This window comes from Schistocerca nitens, chromosome 5 (genome assembly GCF_023898315.1).
Source record: "Schistocerca nitens isolate TAMUIC-IGC-003100 chromosome 5, iqSchNite1.1, whole genome shotgun sequence".
NCBI lineage: Eukaryota > Metazoa > Arthropoda > Insecta > Orthoptera > Acrididae > Schistocerca > Schistocerca nitens.
In genome coordinates this window covers 205057614-205073051 of record NC_064618.1, presented here as the reverse complement: position 1 = coordinate 205073051, position 15438 = coordinate 205057614, and the positions used below count along the sequence as shown (strand labels likewise).

The following is a 15438-nucleotide window of genomic DNA, read 5'->3' as shown; positions in this document are numbered from 1 at the left end:
TTGCGGATAAGCGCCTAAACACTATACGCAGATGTCAGCATTTGAGAGATGACTTGTTGGGCTCAAGGAAGCCGGCTGGAGCAATCGGCGAGTCACTCGACATTTGAATGGGAGCAATGCCACTACTAGAGAATATTTGCAGGAATTGGTGAATCAAGGCCGAATACTGGGTCAAGAAGGTAGCATTCGACCTACAGAGACGACAGAAAGTAATCGTCAGAGAGGCTCTCAGAGACTCAGTTTTATCACTGTGATCGATCCACAATGCAATTGGTTCTTCAGTGATCGCAAGGACCATTAATAGGTGACTCGCAGAAACGGGGCTGAGCTCACGGCGCCTCCTGTGTCGACTATGATTGAACTTTGTACACTAACAAGTCTATTTGTAGTGATGTGGGGCACATTGGACCTGGAAAGTTATTGACTATAGTAGATTTACATTCAGTGATAATTTCCGTTTCGAACTGAGCCCCGATGAACAGCGGATGCGTTTATGGATCCGCCATAGACGGCGATGTGTTATCAATCTGCCTGTCGCTCGCCATAGGGCCAGACAACCAGAAGTGATGGTCTGGGGTGCATTTCTTTTCTTAGAAGGACCACTTTGGTTGTCATCTGCGACATCATTACCCAGCGCAGCGGTACTTCGACGATATTCTGCGTCCCGCTTTGTTGCCTTTCATGCTCACTCGCACGTGGCGAGAGTGTCTGCTTCCCTTCGTCCTTGCAAAACACTGACTTGGCCAGCCGAGACGCTGGATCTCTCCCCAACAGAGAGCGTTGGCAGCTTTATGGCCAGTGCTCTCCAACGAGCTCGAGATTTTGTGTATCTGACGCACCAGTTGGACAAAATTTGGCACGATAAACTTCAGGACATCCAAAAGTCCTGTCAATCCATACCAAACCGAATAACTGCTTGCATGAGGGTCAGAGGTGGACTAACACATTATTGACTTGGTCAATTTGTGAAGCTCTTTTTCTTGAATAAATTAACTTTGAGAGATTGTGTTCAGAACTATCTGTCGCTACCACCTGCAACGAATCCACAGATGTCTCAGTCTACAAACGTTAGATTATAGCCGCTTCCAACTGAGCGTATTTTTAGAATAATTGTATGTTACGGCGCAATCGGGTGGCCCGTAGACGCACCTAGACAGGTTACTCGCGTCCGGCTCACTTCGCAGTCAGACGCACTTTCTACTACGGCGTTTAGCCTGCCTCTTTGATATACGAGGGTTGGAACTTTAATAGTGGGAACTATTTATTTACAGCTCGTACAAAATAGATTCGTGTTTCAAAGTTTTACTGACCTTCAATGTAGTCACCAGCATTGTGTATAACCCGCTGCCAGCGATGTGGAAGTCGTAGGATACTCTTAGCAGTACCTGTTATGTTGACAGTTCGAGCGGCGTGGTCTATTACCCCACCAATTTAGAGGAGTTCTGAAGCGACTTCCGTGAAGTGTTTCCTTCAGTTTATAAATCGAGTTGAACTCACGAGGGCTTAAGTCAGGGGAGTGCAGTAGGTGGTATACCACTGAGCAGCCCCATCAGTCGAACAAATCAGTAACAGCTTGCATTGTACGTGCTTGAGCATTCTCCTGCAAAACGATGTCGCGACCTGCAGAAAGTATCATCACTTCTGTCTCTAAGATGGTCGTAGGTTGTGTTCCAAAAATGAGCAGCATAGAGACAGAAGTGATGACACTTTCTGCAGGACCTAGTGGTTTATGGCGCCTTGTCACGGTCCGTGCGGTTGCCCCCGTCGGAGGTTAGAGTCCTCCCTAGGGCATCGGTGTGCATATTACCCATAGCGTTCGTTAGTTAGATTAAGTAGAGTGTAGGATTAGCGACCGATGACAACACTTTGGTTACCACAAATTTCCAAATTTCTGTTTCTGGATGACGCTGGAGTTATCGTCCGACGATGTCCCATATGTGCTCGATTGGAGACAGATCTCGTGATCGAACATGGCAAGGCAACATGTTGACACTCTGCGAAGCAGCACAACAGGTCAAGTCACCAGACTGAACGTACAAATTTGCAGCCACGTTGGGTGGGATAATCACGAGAGTTCTCTTGTTGTCGCACGGAATAGCACCGAAGACCATAACAGATTGGCTGGAGGCCTCAACTGGCGTAATGCCCTCCAATGTGCTCTCACTTGACACCACTGCAGTTGCAATTGGCGGTGTTTTGGGGTCGGTGGAATGCACTCTACAGGATGTCTGTCTCGGAGCTGTCCTTGAAGTAACCGATTTGTAACAGTTCGTTGTTCACTGTGGTGTCAACTGCAACTCAAAATGCTGCTGCAAATGCAGAATGCGCCAGATCCATCCACCGAACACTCTTCCACCTCAATAGTGCCACGAGACCGTCCGGAACCCGTTTTTACGACTATATACTCTAGTGAACACCGCTGCTAGAAATCATGTACAGTGGCTGCATTTCTGATAAGTATTTCTTCAATATCGCAGGAAGAATACCAAGCTTCTAGTAGCCCTATTACTCGATCTCTTTAAAACTCAGTAAGGAGCTGATAATGGCATCTTCGTCGCCTTAGAAGCATTTTTGATTAACTTTAGCTCACCACGTTCTGTCTCGAAGGTAACTAACTCTCAGGACCGTTACAGCGTGTATCTAAGGCCAACCTGATTTGCAGCCTCACAATGGCGCTACTAATGCATCTCTACGCTAATGGCGCGAAATTTTAAGTCATCACAGTCGTAGGAAGTTGCAAACTAAGTTTAGTTCATATAGCACAACTTCATCTTGGTACTGCGATTTTTTTCCGTCAGCGTAGTTGTATGCGTTGTGTTACTTTAAGTCACTGATTGGTAATTATTAAGATCGGGTATTGATATTTAGTGGTAAAATGAACAGGTGTGTATGAAACTGACGAAATAGCAACTAGAATATGCTAGCAAAATTTGTTCAAGATTCATGATATTGTACAACCGCTTAAAAAAGAATTCTCACAATAAGGAATAGGTTCACACTAATCGCCCCGTGGGAGGTAGTGTAGTGATCAAGTGCTGGGCTTATATTCAGGATGATGACAGTGAAAATCCGCATTGGCCATCTACCTTTAAGTTTTCCTTGACTTCCCTAAATCACTTATGGTGAGTGCTGGGATGGTTTCAGCCCCAATTCAGTTTCATTCCCCTTACTTCCCCTAACCGTCTGTGATGACCTTGTCGTCGATGGTATGTTCCACACTTTAGAACATATCTGCAGATAAAGAATAATGAAATAAACTCATAAAAATAAACGTACATTCCTTACGTGCTGTTAAGATGATGTATTTATCAGCAGTTAACACGTCCACAGCAAACAGTCTCACGACATACATTCGTCCAGCGTTTCATCTTGAGATGGATGCGCCGCGCCTACTTCATCACATATTCATTATTCTATTTCCTGGAGTGACGTGCGTGTAGATTGCTTGAGTCACACGCTGACGTGGCACTGAGACTGCTCTGATGTTTTCCAGGAGATATCTCGTCCAGACCAGCTGCTGCCCTTCTACGTGATGAGCGTGGCTGGACACGTCCCAGGATTGCCGGGGCTCTTCGTTGCTGGAATATTTGGAGCCGCACTTAGGTAACTGAGTAGCAGTATCGTGCCTGACAACTACGAACTTTTGCTCTCCGTATTTCCAGTGCTATCGAAGCAACGAAATTAACACAGAGCTAGTTTTTGACGTAAGTCTAATGCAAAAACCATTTTTCGTAACCTGGGAGACGCACATTATAGATTCCTGAGAGTGAAGACAGGTATTACTGTATTGTGCAAGTGAATAGTTAAAGATTGTACGTACTAACCGAGCACTTACCTCCTTACTATCAGCTGACTGTCCACAGTAACTGACACGACTTGTGAAAGTAGATCTTTGATTATTTTATTTGAATTTGATCAGATAGAAATAATTATATGTGTCGCTCTGGGTTTCGCTGTGGTTTTCTCAGAAAATGGCTATCATAACTGTTTATGGTCAACATAAGCAAATTAAATGTTGGCCGCTGTTGAAGAAAGTGGGAATCCTAACAGTATTCACTGTAATCGTGATTAAAAACATTGATCCATTACCACTGAATTACCGGGATCAGTAATTAGGAACAATACTAAATATATAATATATACTATAGTGAAACATAATGTATGTACAGACTGGTGTGTACTTGTGTGGATGACTCTTCTCCAACAGATTTCCAGAAAGATAAATGACAGGAAATTGATTCCAAATCAAAAAACTGCTAGGTAAAAAATCAAGTGGTATACTGAATCACAGCTCTCTTGTTCTGTATGCGAATTTATCACATTGGTTTAGAACGTTTTACAGTAATGTAGCACTCATGTGCATATAATATGACCAATTAACTTGTTTTAATGTAACTTAATGCACGTTTTGCACGGCCGCAAATCGCAGAATAATTCATTGTCAGTTTGTACAGAAGTACTAATACATCTACTTCTAGTTAGTGCGTAATATGTGTACGCAATTTGTTCGTAAGATTTGGTTCATGTATCACCACAATAAAAACTATGCTTAAGCTCCAATACAAATCCCTTTGTATAATATACTAATTCATCGATAGGGTAATATCATAGCTTGATTATCAAGTTTGTGATTGGTTTACTCTGCTAATAACTCTAGCAAATTATTACCCTTTCAATTGTATTAATAAAAATGAATGCCAAGTGCAGTTTTTAGCTGAGTAAATTGTACTGAAGTTAATAGTCGCATTTCGAATTGGAATACAAGATAATTAGAACCTCCTAGAATTCCAGAAATAGAAAACTGGGAGCTAGTACACTTATGAAAAGAATATGGGAAATGGACATAGCGCAAACGGCATTGACCTCGAATATGGGCCCACTGGAGGAGCATTTTCCTCTGCAGAGATAGCCACGGAAACGCACTGTACATGCAGTAAGTGTGCATATCGACTTGAGACTTGTTGTGATAGAAAATCGAATTGAGTACATGGTTTCAGGGAAATCGAATAAGTTTTGACGACAAATCAGATCAAACATCATAGGAAATTGATTTATGATGTTTACATCATATTAATCCGAATGAAGTTAAGTGTCGAAACAAAATAGTTCATTTAAATTTCTGCAAATGTGTACTTCGGAGTACACGTCTCATAACGACAGTAACCCAGCAACGTATCTGGGAGACACACTACTCCGCAGTTTAAAGAAGATCAATAAACTGCCGAGTGTCATTATAAAGCACTCAGAAACTTCGCGACACATTCACAAAGGACGGTTTTTTTAACTCTACGAAGACGGAGCTTCTTATTATTTGGTTTCGTGTTGATGTTGTATACTGAAACGCTCTGCCGTGTTGTTTAGTTACGTCATCTGCTTTCTGAATGCATAATCACGTACTTCAGCACATATAAAAGTAGCACTTCACGCTTTGGCAGCCAACACACGACTTAAAATGTACCGCTAGTTTACTTATCGTTAACTGAAACCCGTTGCCTGAAAATAAACTGAGTTCAGCTTTTAGTGTGAAACACATGAAAGCCCTTGGACTTGTTTCTAGCAAAGTTGGATAGCAATAATTACGAAATCATCTTTAGGAACTATCTCAGGAAGCATCTCGTGGATAACTCTAATTTTTCATTTAATTCCTGCTTCACAGCGAGATAAAAGACAATCCAAATTACTCCCATTATTATCGTAATTGAAAATTTGTGTTGGTCTCATTCCCTTTGTCGAAAGCGACGCAGTGCAGCAGATTTGAGAAGTAATGTTTAGGTTTGTACTTTCATTAGGATTAATGCATAAAATACATAATTGTCATTCTACTGAAACCGGTTCCTTCTCGAATATATGGTAATGAAACACGCGCCAAATTTAATTTCATAGGTTTCACATGATCTGAGAAAGATCATCCAACAAGACAAAGCGACTAATGTCAGCTTTTTCATGTTTTCTCAAAGCAGAAGACTACTCTCACCTGCGATATCTTGTCTCGTTACTGAGATAAGAATTACTATTGTAATGAGCTTTCACGGCCCGCATCAATGGAAGTAATCGTAAATTTAGAAAAATGATCAATATGAATGAATATAGGTTCAAAACAGACATTACGCATCTCCTGTTTTGGATTAAGCATTGTTAAGCTGAAGTATTGTAATTAAATTTCATCTATTTCTGAATTACTTTGTATTAGGTTCTTTTCTTCACTAATGACTTACAGAGAACATACTTGAAAGTAGGAGTATACGCAAACTGAAGAAGTGTTCGCGCAGAGTAATGCGCAGAGCTCTAGTAAGCGTGTGTGGCAAGCAGATGAGCCGCACAGGGTCAGAGCCCGGTCATCAGGTGAAACCCTTCGTCTAGTGCACTAGTGACTAAGACTGTGACTTTTGCGTGGCCTCTCACTACCCTCCTCGGCAAATGCCAGATCGTTCCCCATCTCCGCCGCACCAATTACCCGTAAGAATAAAAAAAAAAGTAGCTGCAAACATTGTGCAACTTCTCGTTTATTGAAATGCGACTCTTATCCTTCCGCAACATCAATGCACGTTCGGAAAGAAATAAGAAATACTCGGAAATTCGTGGATAATCGCCGTACAAAATGTTAGCGCCTGTAAATTAGGTATTTAAGGTTTAGTCCTATGGACTGGATTTGAAATATTTTGTTGATCTTGCAGTTCCATGTCGGGCTGCCTTAACGCGCTATCCGGGACAATCTACGAGGATTTCCTGCTACCTCTGATGCCTGGCAAGAAGTCGGACATCGTGGTGAACCTTATAATGCAGGGCATCGTGCTGGTTGTGGGAGCCGTCACCGTGGCGTTGGTGTTCGTTGTCGAGAAACTGGGCACCGTACTTGAGGTGAGACATGTAGCAAGGTAGGGAAATGGATGACTTTTACAAGGAGATAAATCCGATCAGTGAGGAAACGAGACGATTAAAATTTTCGCTGCTGTTATTAACCTTTGCCTCAAATAAAGTCTCCGGATGCCACTAAAGAGATGTGTGATGGATGAGATTTGCTCTCATGTAGGGATCGCCTTACCAGATCCCATTTGGCATATACTTATATAGGTTACAACTTCCTTAGAAGAACGTATTAAGATACAAAATTAACATTTTATTCTGCTGCTACTGGAACGTTCATTCCTATATAACAAAAACGCAAATCTGCAGTTCCAGAGACTTTTTACTGTTTGAAGGCAAATGTTTGGCTGCAGTGAATTTCTTCGACTGATGACAACCGTTTTGTGAGTATCGATTTTTATTTCTTCGTTTCTTGGTCCATGTTATCGATGGGTCTATCACCGTATAAATGGTGCGGGTACGAGATTTTCCACGTCCGTTTCAGTGAGGCGACCGATGTCATTGGCTGTGTCATTGCCACAAAGCTGTTTACTTCTGCACCCGAGTTAGGTAACACAGGCTACAGACGTTCCGTAAGTTTTCCGACTGACAGAATATCCCATCAAATTTTGAACGTGCCCCACAATATCAAATTTCATTTTTCCATATTTCGGCTACTAACCGCACAGCCATCATCAGAGCTAGTCGATGAATGACTTATGCTGTTTTATACATTGTATCAAATGGTTTTAATTCATTATCCGATTCGTCTTGGTTAGAAGCGGAAATATCGGAGAATGCTACCGTTAGGTGATACGTATATGAACTATTTACTGAACTCGTAATTCTATTATTAAATCCCCCAATGCGATTCTTATTTTCTTAATGATGTTTGACTATGCAGTCCAGTCCTCTGTTGAAGAATCGGATTGGATGAGCTCACTTGCCTCACAGAAAGTAGTTACGCTTGGAAATTATACACATAAAGTTAATCCCCACTAAAATTTGTGACTTTGTCATAGGAAATTACAGTACACGTAGTCTGAAATACCGGGAAAATAATTACATTTTTTCTCTTTGGAAATTTACATATATTAAAAAATCTAATTAACGAGGTAATGCCTCTTCAGTGTGGAAAATTAATATAAACTTAATAAGAGAAAGGTGTACAACACAAATTTACAGCTATGAAAGCTGATTGGCACTCCCCTTAACTGAGTGACAGCACAAGACTCTAGGTCACGTTCTTTCCACCAGAATATGTTCAGAGAACGAAATACCAGAATTTTGCCGGCCAGAGTGGCTGAGCGGTTCTAGGCACTACAGTCAGAAACCGCGCGTCACTGCGGTCACAGGTTCGAATCCTGCCTCGGGCATGGATGTGTGTGATGTCCTTAGGTTGGTTAGGTTTAAGTACTTCTAAGTTCTAGGGGACTGATGACCTCAGAAGTTAAGTCCAATAGTGCTCAGAGCCATTTGAACCAGAATTTTCTGCAATGTATTGGTCAACGGCCAACCGTTTAACTTCTCTAAACTGCAAGGCTGTTCGTGCAAAGTTGCGTATATTTCCTATTCTGCTCTTCTGCTCAATGACTGAGTCCCCAACCGGCTGTCCTCGTCATGCTGTTATGCCGATGAGATGTGATGTCGCTGCAACCACCGCCCAGCGCGTCCACGACGCAATTCCGTGATATTATCAGAAGTTCATGATAAGGTGCACAACTACACTGCAATTACCCCGTATCGCGCGGTAGAGAGTACTGCGCCGTTATTGGACGGACGCTGAAGCGCGAGTGTTCTTATTCTACCACTGTCTAGAGGGTCTTGCCCCTCCGCTGCTGCGGCTATCCAGTCCTAATATTTGAAAAGATTTTTAACCAATGAACGCCTCTCCCGCCAGAATGCGTGTACGGGAAACAGTATTACGTCACATCCATCTGACCAGTCGCGCTCGCCTCTGGGAGACACCGCTCATCCGAAATACTTCCCAGACGCTTCCTTGGCGGCAGTGTCTAAACGGACACATTCCGCTTCTCTATCCCATGCTTAAAAAAAAATGGAGTGATTCACAGAGGAACGTTCCTTACTACCAATGTCCCCCGCGACGCTTTTTTGAGCCCAGGGCGACATGGCGAGGGGGAAACAGCGTCTCCCTGCGTTATTCTCTTTGAGGGGAAGTTCTGCTTGCCTCGCAGTGTTCGGCCGGAAACGCCGCCTGCCTGTCCGGCCGCATTAAAGCACTACCGCTTGGTACTGACCTGGAGGGGCCATGCCTTATGGGGTGGAATAACGTGAGGCTGGCTTCTCACCATCACCTCCCTGAGTAAAATCCCGTATGAAACACCGTCCGAAAAATTATTTGCACTTAATGCAATGCAGTACGTTCTCATTGCTCAGCCCTTAGCCACCTTCGTTAGCACAGTGCGAGGAATTGTAAATTTGTTCACATAACTGCTGCTTCTTGTCATTATTGCCAGAGTTACTTATTCAGAAGTGCAGAATGGCGATTGAAGTGGGCCTTTCAATCCCAGTGTACAGGCTGCCACCTTGCACAGTATCTGGTCAAAAGCATCTGTACACGTACCAGTGAATATTAACTTAGGCTGCATCCACCCTTCGCCTCTATGACGGCCTAAGCTCTGCCGGGGACACTTTTAAAGAGGTTCCTGAATGTCTGTGGAAGAACGGCAGTCGGTTCATCCTAAGAGGCGAAACCAAAGTAGGTGGTGACGTAGGACACTTGGGTTCAAATGGCTCTAAGCACTATGGGACTTAACATCTGAGGTCATCAGTCCCCTAGACTTAGAACTACTTAAACCTAACTAACCTAAGCACATCACACACATCCAGGCCGGAGGCAGGATTCGAATCTGCGTCAGTAGCAGCAGCGCGGTTCCGGACTGAAGCGCCTAGAACCGCTCGGCCACATCGGCTGGCGCACACTTGGGTCTGGAGCGAATTCGACTTTCAGGTCAGTCCAGAGGTGTTCCACTTTGTTTAGATCGGGACTCTGGGCAGGTCAGATCGTTTCAGGAATCTTATCGTCCACAAACCGTTGCCTCACAGCTACTGCCTTATGATACGGGAAATTGTCATGCTGAGACAAAATAGTCATTGTCTCAGAACTCTTCCTGTACTGTGCACAATACACAGTGCTGTAAAATGTGCTCATGTCCTTTGGAATTTAACATTTTCTTATGTGCAATTAGTGGACCACGCCCTCACACGGAAAGCAACCACATTTTCGTTACTTTGTCGTTGACAGTACACATGATGGCAGGTGAGTAGGTTATTGATTACGTGTTCCATAGATCATTTGAAAGGTTCTTTTATTGCAAGACGTGGAACGAGTCAGTTTACGGGATATGTATATATCATTACTGTTAACATTAATGAACACTATTTTTTATCTTCCTCACGCAACTACACTTAAAAACGAGGCATTTTTGTAATTCTCGAAGCCCAAACCCTACCATTGTATTTCCACAGAGTACAGCGTGATTCATCACACAGAAGAACTCCTTTGCAGCCATACACTGTCTAGCTCTTTACACAACTTCACGCATCGCTTAGCATTTTGTGTGGCATATGACTAGCTGCTCTGCCATTCTATCCCATTTTTAACTCTGGACTTCTAGTACCGCTAAAGAACTCACGATTGATTCCTCCCACTAATTTCATGCTATTTTTTACAACCACCCTCCCCATTGCTCCACGGGCCCTGTTCGCCAGTTCACGAGGTCTGCCTGCTATTGGTTTAGCTATATTTGTTCCTTTTCGTTTCCACTTCAGTCACATCCCCAACAATCGATTTGGGCAGCTTCGCAACATTATGTCCATTTTACCTCATACTCATCTATAAGATTAAACGGACATAGTATCTGTATATAAAGAACATTAGGCACTATCAGAAAAAGGAACAATCAACAACTGTTAATAGTTATTCTAGATACGCAAAGCACAGCTGAGATGGCTTTTGGACCGATGATGGTCTGATCCTAGACCGAAATCGATCGTCTCTAAAAAAATATACAGTTGTAGCTGTGGATTGCGTAATGCATTTCTTAACATTCATTCAAGCTGCACAGCATGACATCAATAAAATATTTGTAACACCATATAATTATCGTTCACTTTCTGTGTGTACAATAAACATTTCTCATGTTCATAGCTGGGATACAGTATCGGCGGTGTGACGAATGGAGCGTTGCTGGGACTCTTCACACTTGGGATGCTGGTGCCGTCAGCAAACACCAAGGTAAGAATTATACATTTTAATAGACTGTCTGACACAAGAAGTGAAGCTCCTAGAACGGAAGGAGGAGGAAACGAAATGAAACATTACGGTTTGACAGGATATGTAATGTTATTTCAGTGATTAGGAAATCTAATCAAATTTAGAACTTGGCAGTATGAGCCCAGTTATAGTAAGACAAGACTTGGACCCATGCACTCATACGGTTGGAAATGGCGTCTTAAAGCTCACAGCCCTTGGTATACTGGATACTGACGTCCGAGCCGGTCTATCTGGGAGAGATATGGGTATCTGGCGGGCGACAAGAGTAACACGCAGTACACGAGGACAGGTACTACGTGTGGAATAGCAATATTTTATTGAAAAATGGAATCTCGACACTATCAAAAACAAATGTAACACATGAGGATGCAAATGGCCGTCAGAGTTCAGACGATCACTACCAACACAGCGTATATGCCGATTACAGTTTTAACATGAATGAATACCTACCAGTGTTTTCATGGACTGGCGATGAAATTTCGTACATTATGATAAGATAACAGTGTATAATTCGTCATTTTATCACAATTTCGCCTAACATGATCCTGCGAATACTTTTATGGAGTTAATGTTGGTTATACGACTGAAACTATTTTACCAGCAGATCCAGGCGGTAAATGACATTTTTCTCAAATATAACAGCTGCGGTACGCCATCTCCTGACACGACACGACAGTACACGACGACGTCAGTACACCCCGTGCTTCTCGAAAAGGTTGGAAGAATGGCACTTCTCCCGAGGTCGCCACCGTACTTGCCGTTGACGGTCATCCGGAGTAGCTCCACACGCAGCCGTTGGAGTTGTGTTAATGGCAGCCTACGCATGAGATAGCAACTCCCTAGCTCGGCCGCTACTCATCTCCGAACAATGGTTCAGGATAACATATAATTTTGCAGTGAATCCATGACTTGTTGTCGGATAACAGGTGCAGATGTGAACCCGTCACGATGTGCTTGGTGCACAATACGGCGACCCTCCCTCGTGGTCGCAGACTACAACCTTACGTGAGCAACTCTCAAGTCGGATAAGTTTCTCACGAATAGTGCACTCTTGCTGCACCGCTGGGCGTTGGTGCTACCCTGTCTACTAGGCATTCGTGGAATACGAAGAGGTGTAATCTCATTGCTATATTGTAATGGTGTACTGATTTATCCTCAAAATGTCAGATAATTATTTGTAATGTGCACAGGAATTGTAGCATTCTTGAGGATGGGCACTATCAGTACTATTCAACTATATATGCATTAGTCACTTGAATCAGACAGTACATGATGTGGAGAGTATATGCAGAGTTAAGGGTGTAAGATCTTTTCAACGGTTGTGACAATTTAAAGCTATGCGCCTGACCGGGGCTCGAAAGTGGATGTTTGCCTTTTCTGTAGAGTATGTTATCATCCTGACAAAACTCTACCATCTGGTGAGCAAGATGTATGAGACAGGCGAAATACCCTCAGACTTCAAGAAGAATATAGTAATACCAATCCCAAAGAAAGCAGGTGTTGACAGATGTGAATATTACCGAACTATCAGTTTAATAAGTCACAGCTGCAAAATACTAACGCGAATTCTTTACAGAAGAATGGAAAAAGTGGTAAAAGCCGACCTCGGGGAAGATCAGTTTGGATTCCGTAGAAATATTGGAACACGTGAGGCAATACTGACCTTACGACTTATCTTAGAAGAAAGATTAAGAAAAGGCAAACCTACGTTTCTAGCATTTGTAGACTTAGAGGAAGCTTTTGACAATGTTGAGTGGAATACTCTCTTTCAAATTCTAAAGGTGGCAGGGGTAAAATACAGGGAGCGAAAGGCTATTTACAATTTGTACAGAAACCAGATGGCAGTTATAAGAGTCGAGGGGCATGAAAGGGAAACAGTGGTTGGGAAGGGAGTGAGACAGGGTTGTAGCCTCTCCCCGATGTTATTCAATCTGTATATTGAGCAAGCAGTAAAAGAAACAAAAGAAAAATTCGAAGTCGATAGTAAAATCCATGGAGAAGAAATAAAAACTTTGAGATTCGCCGATGACATTGTAATTCTATCAGAGACAACAAAGGACTTGGAAGAGCAGTTGAACGGAATGGATAGTGTCTTGAAAGGAGGGTATAAGCTGAACATCAACAAAAGCAAAACGAGGATAATGGAATGTAATCGAATTAAGTGGGGTGATGCTGAGGGAATTGGATTGGGACATGAGACACTTAAAGTAGTAAAGGAGTTTTGGTATTTGGGGAGCAAAATAACTGATGATGGTTGAAGTAGAGAAGGTATAAAATCTAGACTGGCATCGGCAAGGAAAGCGTTTCTGAAGAAGAGAAATTTGTTAACATCTAGTATATATTTAAGTGTCAGGAAGTCGTTTCTGAAAGTATTTGTATGCAGCGTAGCCATGCATGGAAGTGAAACATGGACGATAAACAGTTTGGACAAGAAGAGATTAGAAGCTTTCGAAATGTGGTGCTACAGAAGAATAATGAAGATTAGATGGGTAGATCACATAACTAATGGTGAAGTATTGAATTGAATTGGGGAGGAGTTCGTGGCACAACTTGACAAAAAGAAGGGACCGGTTAGTAGGGCATGTTCTGAGGTATCAAGGGATCACAAATTTCGCATTGGAGGGCAGCGTGGAGGGTAAAAATCGTAGAGGGAGACCAAGAGATGAACACACTAAGCAGATTCAGAAGGATGTAGGTTGCAGTAAGTACTGGGAGATGAAGAAGCTTGCACAGGATAGGGTAGCATGGAGAGCTGCATCAAACCAGCTCAGGACTGAAGCCCTCAACAACAACAACAACATGTTATCAAAAGGTGCGAGCGCGCCTCAAGCACCGGTTAGGAATTTCACCTCTCCACGAATTCTTTCCTACAACTTCCATGGTCCTCTAAGGTGGTGTAATGGACGTCCTAATCTCGGTCTGGAGCAGCCCAGTGTGATTAGGTTATTTCTCTCACAGAGACACTGCAATGAAATAAGGTAGAAAATATTGCTCTGTTGACATGATGTGATGCACGTGTTTGACCATTATCACAGAGACCAAGTGTACTATAATGTTACCACGATGATACTTTTCTTCTCGTTAGCTGAGTACCTTTAGTTTTGCTCATAATCACACACATAGACCCACACACACACACGCACACACACACACACACACACAACGAATGTCTATACCACTAGCAGATTATTTGTATTAGATGTCAGTGCGTACACATGTAATGAAGAAAATGTGCGGATAGTTCTAGCATTGATTTTGTTGTGCAACCATTCTGCTGAATCTGACCCAGTGCTACTTGAACATTTTCAGTGTTGGAGAACGAATGTTTCAGAATGATGTTTTCATATCTGTAATAAATGGAAGGTGGAATGACAGTAGTGGATAGAGCTCATTGCAGTCCGCTCGTGCTCTAATTACAGGGTGCTGTGGTCGGCAGCCTATTGGGTATGGCGGTGGTGACAGTCATTCTGACAGGGGCGCAACATGCGCACGCCATGGGCCGCATCAGGTACCCTCCGCTGCCCACCTCCGTCGAAGGCTGCGCTGCTAACTTCACATCCGTCATCGAAACTGTCGCTACATCGAATACTCCGAGGTAAGCTAATTCCTGTTCGGAGACAGTTCTAATCCTGGCGGTGAAAGAAGTGTTTTGAAACAATATCTAGGGAGCAGAGGCGGGAGACGTCCTAGAATTAAATCGTAATCAAGAGTTTGTGCCACTTAAATGCCAAGCCTCTCTGCCTCGTCCCATGAAGTGTGTTCGTGTGTCGGTGTTCGTACTGGTCCTTCGGTGGCTCCCTTGGTGCTATTCGACGGGAATAGACTGTGTGTCGCATCAGATTTGGCCCTCTTCCTACCTTGCATAAATAACGTAAACAAAATACTGCAGTGTTCACCGCTACTCGTCAGTCCATATACGTTACACAGTAGATGCTTCTTGTCAGTCTGAAGGAGGCAAGCTCATGCCCCCTTTACTGGGACTTTGCCCATGACAGCAAAGCAGGATACTTGCATCTGCTCCAATTTCCAATTTGTGACGGTAAAAGAGAAAAACAGAATGTTTTCGATGTGGTGTCACTGCCAGACACCACACTTGCTAGGTGGTAGCTCAAATCGGCCGCGGTCCATTAGTACATGTCGGACCCGCGTGTCGCCACTGTGTGATCGCAGACCGAGCGCCACTACACGGCAGGTCTCGAGAGACTGACTAGCACTCGCCCCAGTTGTACGACGACGTTGCTAGCGACTATACTGACGAAGCCTTTGCTCTCATTTGCCGAGAGACAGTTAGAATAGCC

The 15438-nt window shown here is 43.2% G+C and overlaps 1 protein-coding gene across 1 annotated transcript in view; it reads left to right on the top strand.

Moving 5' to 3' along the window:
* LOC126260860 (sodium-coupled monocarboxylate transporter 1-like) overlaps window positions 1-15438 on the top strand; it is a 107929-nt gene that overhangs the window by 80408 nt on the left and 12083 nt on the right. Inside the window, exons 9-12 of the mRNA XM_049958273.1 lie at window positions 3494-3603; window positions 6675-6858; window positions 11015-11101; window positions 14560-14735. Of these exons, the coding sequence (XP_049814230.1) occupies window positions 3494-3603; window positions 6675-6858; window positions 11015-11101; window positions 14560-14735 (557 nt within the window). The remainder of the gene's footprint in view (window positions 1-3493; window positions 3604-6674; window positions 6859-11014; window positions 11102-14559; window positions 14736-15438) is intronic.